The sequence below is a fragment of the Varroa jacobsoni genome, unplaced genomic scaffold (genome assembly GCF_002532875.2).
Source record: "Varroa jacobsoni isolate VJ856 unplaced genomic scaffold, vjacob_1.0 contig05189, whole genome shotgun sequence".
In the NCBI taxonomy this organism is placed as follows: domain Eukaryota; kingdom Metazoa; phylum Arthropoda; class Arachnida; order Mesostigmata; family Varroidae; genus Varroa; species Varroa jacobsoni.
In genome coordinates, this window is record NW_019215479.1 from 1 (window position 1) to 11,649 (window position 11,649).

An 11,649-nucleotide genomic window follows, 5' to 3' on the forward strand; every position below is an offset into this window, starting at 1 on the left:
CAGAAATGCCTAAATTCTTTTTGTTTCGTGCGCGAGGTGAAACACGAGTAATGTTTTCCCTTCATATTAAATGGCGTTGTAGCAAGAAACGAATCTTAGCCGTATAGTCCTCGCATTTTTTCCATTACATCGTATCGCATCTGTTCAGCTTTATATAGTGTTAGTCCTGTCAGAAAGCAACCTGTGCAACAAAGAAGATAACCATTTTTCAGCTGCGTACAAAGTATAGAACATTTACCACCAGCGAAGACAACGCACCTTTCACCGTATATGATTTGCAATACCTCACTTTAAATGACCTCATGTGAGGTACCTCGCGGCCTTCAGCCTACAAATTGGCTGGTATTCAAGTGACACTACTCGCATATGTATATGCAAAGGAAAACGAGGTGTGATGAGGCTAAATGTCAGACTTTCAGTGGTCGTAGATGCGCGATCAATATAGGGTGGTATCCACACATTGTGTCGGTGATAAAAAGCGCCTGGCTGATTGGTCATGTGTCCATTCAACTAGATGCTCGACTGATTGCCTGCTCCATGACGAATCGCGAGCGGAAAAAGCGGTTCCATACCATCATACGGTTTAATCAGAGAGCTTTTAACCTTTACTATGGCGGCTGTTATCAACAACCAGCACAGTGTACTCCGGTATCCATTATTAGCATGAGCTTTATTCCAGCCAGTAAAGCTAAACCAAACGCGGTTTATTTCTGTATAGCGGTCAGCAAAATTCCGTAAATTTGAATTCTTTGGAACTTTTTCTAAACATCTTATGAGATTCTACGATAACATATTTCCAGGGCCTGTCCTACACGTTTTGTAGTGAGATATTCTTACCACAGCCGAAAAATGATGTAGTATATATAGGGAAGAATTATAGTGGCTATCCTCATTTTTTTAGCGGCTCCACACCATTCAGGAACTAAAAGAAGTACACCCGTCCAGTTCGGAGCACAACAGCGTTCTTTATTCCCCTATCAAAAATGAATTACTTAGCTGCATAGATTATCAGTGGTTGTGTTCAAACGTAAGAGTTCATTTGAGACAAAACGTTGGCTCAGTTTCTACACCTTTCGGCCTCAACAGAAGCATCGAATGCGGAATTCGAACCAGCATATAAAGGCCCAATAATAAATAAGACAGACATTTTTTCTGTGAGATTCTAGGTGTAAACACTAAATTTTAATTTGTTCAGTTGACAGAACATTTCGCAGAAAGTCTGTCAGAAGTGCCTCATTATCTTGAGGAACAAACGCGAGTAATGGTTGATATTAGTTGTAGCATAAAGACTACCTAAAGGCTAACTAAATTTTACGGAAATTTTATACAGATGTTTATATTGTTGGATGAATTCCGTTAAGCTTTGTCATTATTACTTACAATTAAAAGGTAACCAAAGGGTATTATATCTTAGTTCACATAACACTCTTTTAATTGACCCGCCTGGTTTTTCCGTTGGCGCGGCATCATTCAAAACAAAGATGGCGCGTTGCGCTCTTGGAAATATGTGCGACTGTTAAGACCGGTTAAGCGACTATAGTTACAGGCCGTTTCCCGTTGTGTAAAAGAAAAGTAATATAATTTCATTTCATTTTGGATAGCGTGTGTATCTGGCTGTGTCGTATTGTCGTAATACCCTTAAAGTGATGGAGTTGTGTCAGATTGAGAATACGAGGAGCCCCATAATCGAAGTATTTTGCAATAATGGTTCTCCTCTCTTTTTTCAACAGTAGTGTGTTCTGTAGTACAATGTCAACGTCAAATAATCATAATAAAATTATCTTTGCCTTTATGTCAGTTTGTATTAATTCCTTATTCTTAGGGTCTCTGTTTTGTCCTGTGTTTTCCCTTTTTTAATGACAAATGTGTGTACCTTCCGCAATTTCCAGTTTAGTTATTTGTTGCTCGCTGACTATACCTGTTAACATTATGTCAGTATGTCATTTTTAGTAGGTTTATCTCGGTCAATCTGACGTCTGTCTTATTATAACTGTTGCCTCCACGATAAAGGATGTTTACAGTATTGTTTGACAACATATGCAGATTTTAGGGTGTGCGTGTATTGCGCTCTCATTATCATCTGAAATTATCGCAATCAAGAAAATAAGGTGTCATCCTCTACTTGTCATATATGACCAATTTTCTCCTGGTTCAGTATCGACTTATTCAATAGAAATGCAAACTGAATCGTGGATTCATGGGTTTTTGTTTAGAACTATAAAGAAGCGTCCAGGTTTCAGAAGCAGGGCAAAGTGTGAATGTATTTAACTGTAGACTGTGTAAATGTACTCAACATCAATTGAACAGGTGAGAAAGCTGCAATTTTCATTTACTGTTTGTGACAGCAAAAATTGGTAGTCAGAGAAACTGCATATAATAAAGGAGGACTTGCTTTAGCTTGTATACTAACACTTAGATATTTTTTTTGTATTTATCAATTTACAGCACTATTCGCCGTAGAGGCCTCCAGGATGCTGTTGTTTCAACAGGGCCTCTGGAAAGCCTGTGCGTATCCACAGCGGTAATGGGATATGCTTATCTACAAAGAAAGCAGTTTTCATCCGTGGTTCTCACAAAGTAAGTTTAAACTTTCACCCATTTAGCTCATTGCACCTCTAATGGTCCTCGTAACCCAACAAGCTTAGAAAAAATCTGCCGTTCAAACCGTAGTGATGTTTCCGTGTCTGATCAAACTGTTCTGCTCTTCTTTATTTTAACCATTAGTTGATGCAACTACCCGTAACGGAGAAACCATTGTCTAGAATGTAATCTTCTTACACCTAGTTCTAATTATTGTCTTGTTCATTTGTGCTGTTTTGCAGGTCAAACTAATGTATGGCCGTAATCTACATTCAAGCTGCGGTTATCGTATCGTTGATGGCCAAAGCTATGGGTAAGCTGTTCTTCAGACAGCTTCGCCTAGCCAAGATCGAGGTACACTTGCTAAGAAAAAAGTATCAAAGTTATAATCGGACGCTGTTTTCCCGCACTTACGCATTTACCGGCCCATTAGCAAATATAATGCGCTAATCGTCTCCCCTGTCACTTTTAATGTTACCGGTTTTGACGCTATATTTGTGATGCGATGGGAGAACAGATACACTCCTGCATCAACACCGCCCCAGGACGTTTTAGAAAGTTCGTAATACAATGTTTGGTGTGTAATTTCAGCATAATTCCATCAGAGAGAGTGGTACGCTATAACAAAAACACGTTTATCCTTTACAATATTCCGAGATGATTTCTCGCCAAAATTTATAACCCCCTCTTATTACATCTCCTCCTAAAAGTGAGTAGACGCAAGCAAACTGCTATGTTGATTGAACTCCTTCATTTGAGTACTACTCGAGGAAATAATCATTATCATGTATGATCATTCCATGATGGTATCCATGGGCATCATAATACTGAGTATTAATGGCGTTGATATCGTGCGTCAACAATGAAAAGGGTTCCCACTATTTAGCCGAGGACCGAGTTAACTTCATTGAGCGAAGCCCAAATATTTCTTTGTTGTTTTACGAGTTTGTTATGCGTTTGTTCGTGATGCCTACTTCAGTGTCGCGATAGCTGGACCCTTAAAGAGTTTTTTGACCTTTAAAATATATTACGTTTTTTGTATATCCTGCGCATCCACTATTATTATAATTATTAATTAATATTAATAATAATAGTAATTTTATTATTGCTATAGTTATGGTAATATAACTTTTTTTGATAACAAATTTTTAATAACGGAAAACTACAGTATATTGTTAACACTCTGCTACCTATAACACTCTTAAAGCATGTTGTTTTTAGACCCTATATAATAGATGTGTATGCTATAGTCAATAGTTGCATCAAATTCATGGGTCTCGGATAGATGTCAAGCAAATCTGAGCGTTTTGAAGAAGACGCTTTGAACTATTGGATAGATTCTATAGACAATATTATTAGCAGATTATCCATAGTTTTGCCCGTAGTAATGCTCTTTTTATTTTTCGTGAATGCAAGTGCAGGTGGTTTTCGGTTTCGAGAATGCGATCCTTCTTTTTCCTGTTTGGTATATACTAATAAAATACGTTTTACAGTCAATCGATTCTCGTGCTGAAGCCCAGTAGAAGATTAAGGTCGGGCTCCTTCTTTACATCAAACATGATGAGCTCGTCTAAGATAACATATACCACTCGATCTGTTTTGGACTTTTCTAGCATAGTATTATGGCGTGACGTGTTCTCTAGTGCGATGATTATAGCTCAAGCATTTGTTGTGAAAGAGATTGGTTATTTTACTCATTTCTCCTTCTGTCGCCCGCCTCCGCTAAAAAGATGTCCGCTTATTTTGCTTCTCCGTACAATATACTACGCAAATCCAGTGAAATTGCAGACAAGCATTATATTTCCACTGCTCGTGGAACTTGCTTTCTTAGATATTGCCTTACGCTCGTCATGCTGCGTTTGACACCTTCCCGTTGTTACCTGGGTCTATAACGTGTCTGCCTAAGCCTATTTTAAACTGCCGAAATATGGTTTGTTATTTAACAGGGTAGCCGTACACTTCCCAAATTTGGATGCATTCAGCTCCCCTTTTGTGGGAGCAACCAGCAAATAACGACAACAACAAAGCCTGGGGATTTTGTTTTTACCACATATATTTTATTTTAATTTTGAAGTTTAAAAATGACCTAAAAAGTAAATGTAGTTTTTGAATAAATATCCTAGTCGATGATATATTAACTCTCTTTACAGAGCCGTTGTCACTCATATATGTTATTTTATGCTAAGGTTGCAGGGCCTGTTGGCCCTGGAGCGCCTTCATCTGGCGGACTCAACAAGGCCAGTACAAATCAAACTGGGGGCTAAGGTGGAAACATTGCTCCCGGAGACGTCAGCGGGGTCGCGACACCAACTGCATCGACAGTAATTCCACCTCGATCACCGTTTATGTTCCTATCCGCGCTGTTGCTACCACCGCTTCTACCGATCATTCCGGATGGACTCAACCTCGGCACGCTATCAGAAGGCGAATTTAGTCCGATGAAGGGCAATGATTAGCTTGCCATTGAAGCTCGAATTCAGCGTCTTAGAAATATTCAAATTTTAGTCTATGCTGCTGTTACGATGATGGTACAATACAATAATGGAACCACTGTTGCATCAGCAAATTCGCAACCTGCAGCAGCACAAGAGGCATCGACCTGATACGTAACCGGCTAGCACTAGAAATCCAAGTGCTACACCGAACTGCAGCAGCAACAACAGCAGCGGGCACAGGCAGGCTCTCCGGCGGGGTCCACTAATGCTATGCAGTCAACAAAGTCTTCAACGTCGACCAATAACACGGTAAAATACATTATATTGTACAGCAAACATAACGTTCAAAGCTTAATGTCAAGAGCATTCTGAGCGATACAAAACACAGGTCATAAAATTTGGAAGATGAATGGAAATTCTGGAGAATCGGTGTGAGTCTGCAGTTCCAACCTAACCCATAAAGAGGCATGGTTGCTATTAAAGACAATTCCATGTACTATGAATGTTCCCTACTACTTCGATTACCTGTTCGTCGTTACAGCACAGTTTCGTTGGTCCAAGCTATCAGAACTGAGTTATTCCTATTGTCTTTATGTCTAGGCTTCATTCGACTTTTTTCTGTTTAAAGAGTTTTGTAAATTTTTAACATCGCGAAATTCTAATACAATCGCTTACATTTATAAATTAACCGAAAGAGACGTGAAATATCCCATTATGAAAATTTCTCATTTCACCTATTCCTCATTTGGTTTTCGTTTTCATTTAAAATTGAAGGCATTTTAAAATGACGAGACTTCTGGTATGTAACGAATAAAAGCAAACTCCCTTCTGTTTACATATATTTTAAGACGATGCGATCCCCTCATATGATACATCGCCAACACAAACGCTAGTGCTGTCAGTTCCTCATCGTGTAGTAAGAAAGTTTCATGGCATACTTCATACGTTTCCAATATATTTTAATTCTAATATACTTTCCGAGTTTTAAGCATCATCGAAGGTTGACAGCATAGTGCCTTATCGTAGAACCGCCCGGTCCTCTTGTTGGCACGTCATCATTCAAAACAAAAATGGCGCGGTGCGCTCTCAGCGAAAAATGTGGTTACTAGACACGGTGGAACGAGTGTGGTTACAGACCGGTTTGCTCGCCCTGTTACAGGAAGGCTGTATTAGTAGTTGAATTTATTGTGTTTTGCTGGTGTTGTGGTGTTGTAGTGCTTATCTAAGATGGAAACGTGTCAGACCGAAGGATGTGGAGAGCCAGCTAAGCTCCAGTGTCCCACCTGTCTGAAACTCGGTACGTAGGCGGTATATCTACAGCCCGTTCATACCTCTTCCAAACTGGGAGATAGGCGCATGCATTCATATGCGTATTGACGCCCCGCGTTTAAATAGTTCCAGCAGTAATTTTTTAGTGGGACTTGCCAGTTTTCTGCTTACGATAATTGATGATTAAATCGCCCGGCACTCACCTAGTCTATTAAAAAAAGTTCGGTGAAATCGAATATCTGCGATGCATAATCTGCGAGAATCGAACGTGTTTGCCAATCGATGAGATGATTATGTGCGTATATATCTATTCGAAGGGATGGTAAAACTGAGGCCTTACTGCGTTTTGGCACCACTGGATAATAAATGGTACAAATAAAAATTAACTTGAAAATTAAGGTGTTTGTGTTATTTTAAAAATAGTAGAGAGTTTGCACCAAAAATATACCGAGTTGGTACTTGGGAAAATTGGCAAGTGGGCATAAAAAATAACGAAATCTTGGGAAGAGGCTCTATTCCAAATACCTTAACTTTTTTTTAACCTAAACTCGTACTTGTGAAGAAATGTTACATTTGCTATGAAGACCTTAGTACAGTTCCTTTCACCTTTAGTTTTATGAAAATCTTATTGGCTAAGTGAATCACAAAATATTCAAAGGACTTCAAAATAATGAGAATAAGTCATTGCATAAACCATGAACGCTCTCTATCATATCCCTTTTTAACCTCAGTTTACATTTAAGTCGAACATCGTTTTTAGCAGTCCTTTTATTAAAATTGTTTATGCCTGGTAATGGTATCTGATTTAGTGCCCTATATTGCTAGATAAATATTTTTGAGTGCGGTAGTAATTATTTGAGTCATAATGAAGTAGCTGGGTAACGTTTTGGGCACGTGTTCCAAATGAAAATATAGTTTTGGTTGTTGATGTCCTCGTCTCCTGCTCTGTGATGAACTTTTGTGTACCTATTATTGCTTACTCGCCTTTTTCTGTGATATTGATGGTTCGAATTAAAGTTTCCTGCGTGGTGTCGACCGTACGTATTTGCAAACTTGTGAAGCTATGATATCATTTAACGTCATGTTCATCAGACATTTCCGGTAGACGAAACAGCACTAATTTCCAGTGAATGTAAAAATATGACATTGGTGTCGCATCCTTAATGCTGAAATAGTAGCTGGGTTATAGCTCCTTAATTAAGGTGCATTATAAATGCATCACGGTACTTTATGTACCGCTTTTGACAGTACTATCGTCGACTTTCAGCTAGAACTATAGCATTGTTTTTTCGTGTGCTTGTTTTCAGGCATTAAAGGCTCATATTTTTGCAACCAAGTTTGCTTCAAAGGATCGTGGAATACGCACAAGGCTATTCACAAAACAGCAAAGTCGGAAAACGATAGTAATGCGAACAGTGAGAAGCCATATAATCCTTGGCCGCACTACCATTTCTCCGGGAAGCTTCGACCTGGACGAATCAGCACGAAGCGTACTGTGCCAGCTCATATAAAGCGACCAGACTACGCTGACCATCCAGAGGGCATTCCCGTCTCTGAACAGGCCATGAAGGGTGCGGAAATTAAAGTGCTCAATGAGGTACGACGTGTCAACGGTGACGGAAAAATTGGTTCAGGTGTCTGCTCATCATGTGCTTAAGTTAGAAATTCGATTATTTATTGTTGTCTAATTCGTTCTTTAATTTGGTTGCCTAAACGGCGGGTCAGTATGACGCGTTGATGTGGCGTCGTAGTTCATGATAGATGCATTGGATTTTGCAGGCTGAACAGGAGGCGGTTCGCAAAGCGTCATTGTTAGCACGTGAGTGTCTAGACGTTGCGTTGGCTGCAGCAAAGCCCGGTGTTACCACCGACGAGCTGGATAGACTCGTTCATGAAGCGGCCATTGCAAGGAACTGTTATCCGTCACCCCTAAACTACTACAAATTTCCAAAGGTAATTAGCTTCTGCAGCGCTATGATTGGCACATAAGCGTTCAGTCTCTTTAGTGTGCTAAAATCGTATTCTGTTTCTGTATTTTCTTCGAGCGAGCTGAAAGAGTAGGTAAAACATCGATAGAAAAATTGCAAGTTGATATATCACCGTTGATTGCAAGTTGATGATCTGCTAGTGCAAAGGGTTCAATTGTTGTAATGGAACTATTATTGGGAGTTTCTTCATTAGCATTATGGTAATTCTTGGTAATTTTATATGCCTATGTGTATTTTTGGCATAGAGTTGTTGTACATCCGTAAACGAGGTAATCTGCCACGGCATTCCTGACGATCGGCCGTTGAAGGACGGGGACATTTTGAACGTGGACGTTACTGTATATCACAATGGATACCACGGAGACCTCAACGAGACCATTTTTATCGGAAAGGTATTTTATCGAAACAGTCACCCTGGTTTTGGGTTTTCCTCAGTTCGCCTGCTTTCGCTTTTTCAGTCTTTTGCATCACATGTTGAGCCATATATTCCTAGTCTTCCGCGCGTAGCCAAGATTTATTTTCGCGTCAACTTTTATAGTTAGAAAAAAATGGTTGTTGCAGTTTTTTAGGTTCCCTGTTAAATAAATTAATTTCCCAAGTGGTTGTATTCATCCAGGTCGACGAGGCTGCGAAGAAGCTTGTTCGTGTAACTTACGAATCTCTACAGAAGGCGATCGAGTGCTGCAGGCCTGGCGTACTATATCGCGAAATCGGGAAAATTATTCAGAAGCACGTCCAACAAAATGGAGGGTTTTCCGTTGTTAAATCATATTGTGGACACGGAATTCATTCACTATTCCACACAGCGCCTAGCGTTCCGCATTACGCTAAAAACAAGGCTGTTGGTGTAATGAAGGCTGGGCATTGCTTCACTATTGAACCGATGATCTCGGAAGGCGTTTGGCAAGATGAGGTAAGTTAGAAATAATTTAGAATTTAGAATAATTTAGAGACACTAAGAAAGAGAAGCTAGATGAGATACCTATTAATAATAGTTAAAATTCAACACTGTAGTGTTATATTGCCCCAGAACTCGAACATACTGAAATAGCTATAGAATCAGTCTCTTTGCCTAATGCTTTTCAATAAATTTGTAAACGATGGTAGATAGCTTTACTTGTAAATGGTGGAAAGGGTTTAATAAAATATCGGTGTAGTCGAAGTGAATGCTTTTCTTTTTAGACTTCAGACCCGGGTTGGTGCGTTTCATTAACAGGTGTGGCCCGATAATTGGACTGCAGTAACTACCGATGGCAAGCGATCAGCTCAGTTCGAGCAAACACTCCTTGTTACTGATACGGGCGTCGACATTCTGACAAGACGGAGAAAGAAGAATGGCCAGCCGTGGTTCATGGACCAACTTCAGGCTGAACAGGCGAAAGGCAGCGATGGAGATAATAGCTGCCAATAGTAACAGTAGTTAGTAGGAATCGCAGCTGTGTCAAATCGAATAGACCTAGAGTTCAAACCGCAGGCTAGATGCACCATTATAGGATCGCTGCCCATAATTATTTTTCAATTTAAAGCTCATAGTAACAACGGCAGTTATCGCAATGATGATATTATTAGAACGTTTGCCATCTAATTAACGAGATGAAAAGCCAGCAAACAAAGCGACAAAAAGGCTTCTGTTGGCAAGGGTTGTATTCTATGGTGCATCCACCGGTGATTTTGATGGGAGATGATGATTTCCCTACAGAATGCTTCATACATCTTAACCGGGAGTTAGGAACAAAAGCGGTTAGAGTACTACATAGTATACAGTCATATCATAGCAGCAAAAATGTGACATGTTATGCCGGCTTATTTTTTTGTTGTTGTTATTAACGATTGTTGTTGTGAACGCTGTGTGAGATAACGATGATAATGAGTGGCTATATTTGAAGATGCGCGCGATGTCGCAAGCTTATTAAGGAAAACAAAGAAAACACATTTTCGTTGAATATGTGGATAGAGTGAATATTTTTGGCGGGAAAATCAGAGACAGATATTATATTCAGAATTGTCAAAACAGTTGGTCGTCACCACTGATAAAATCGCCGTAGATATCTTGCATATTGAATTATATTTAGTGACTGGAGAAAGCGCTACTTGATGGATATGGTTAGTTGGGAGTAGTCATCATTTGAAAGGGAGGGTATGATGATTTCTACGCATGGATTATGGACAACTGATACTAGCTAGAGACTATATGGCAATATTAAAACAAAGGAATAATTAAGTATAATAAAACAAAATTAACGTGCATAAAGTATCTGCCGCTTGATGTGGTAATCATGGTTGTGTATGTTTGCATGTTAAATGGGTCGTGTGCTGTTTGGTTAGGTTTAAAGGTATATAGTAGTATAAAAGTGTAAATGATTTTTTGATCCCTTCAAACCTTGTGAATCGAATCTTCCTCATAAAAAGTGACACTTTTCAGCGCCGATACGTTGCGAAAGGCAATAATGCCTATGAGACGTCGAGGAACACTTTAATATTATACAAGTCGGGTCTGTAATGATAAAATTAAAATAAACCCGATACCTGCTTTGGAAGCGGTGATACTTTATTGAAGCATCCTTTCCGATGGACTAACGGGTCTTTGTAAGGTTGCTTTAGTACAAACGCTACAGAGAAACATTTGATTAATACTCCTTTAGTGAGTTGAAATAAAAAAAACTGATAGTAGTAAGTCGAGTAATGGATAACTTCATTCATTAAAGCCTAGATTTCAAATGAAATTCTTTAAAAACGTTCTCTTATAGCTGAAGATTCAAGGGTATTTGCGTACTACTAAAGTTCTGTTCCTTTATTTGCTTCTACACAAATGTCAGTGAAGCTCGTGAAGTTCTGACACAAACCTTAGTTGTGGGAAATAATGCTGTAGTAAAATTAATTGTGATACAATGGAATATTTTAGCAGAATTCGAGAAGTAGGCAACTTCTTATTTTAAATATTTAGTAATACTACCTCAGGTATCCGAAACAGTTAACGTTCACAATTATTAGCGTTTGGTACTAGCAGGAGGAGACATGTTTTCGAAAATCGGCATGCTTATCCGCTGTAGATTAACAAGCGATACATATTGATATAGACTCAAAAGAGAAATCAAAAGAAGCTTTGGAGACAAGTCGCTTCAGTTGCTTAAAAATAAAAACTTGCGAACTTCGTCAACTGCAGTGGTCAACAAGTTGCTTTAGGCTAAACTGATGATCCCCAAATCTCATGCTACCGCAGGATATACAACAGCATAGAAATCTGGTTAATCAGTTGGTTTCGCAGCCCAAACCCTATTCTGCAGAAACGATCATGAGGGAAGTCTTCCTGGTACCTTCGAAAGTGTGCGCAACTTTTCTTTTAGTAGTACCTAGCTATTATAGTTCGGTCTTTGTTT

General features: G+C 39.2%; 1 protein-coding gene across 1 annotated transcript; it reads left to right on the forward strand.

The window, feature by feature from the left end:
- Window positions 1–2,502: 2,502 nt before the first annotated feature.
- LOC111273171 (methionine aminopeptidase 1) lies at window positions 2,503–10,526 on the forward strand (the record flags this gene model as incomplete). Its single annotated transcript, XM_022854859.2, is given in 9 exon segments — window positions 2,503–2,577; window positions 2,823–2,934; window positions 4,767–5,324; window positions 6,231–6,312; window positions 7,592–7,881; window positions 8,064–8,237; window positions 8,518–8,664; window positions 8,889–9,185; window positions 9,489–10,526. Coding segments are annotated over 7 exon segments (1,224 nt in total). The 3' UTR covers window positions 9,684–10,526.
- Window positions 10,527–11,649: the final 1,123 nt, after the last annotated feature.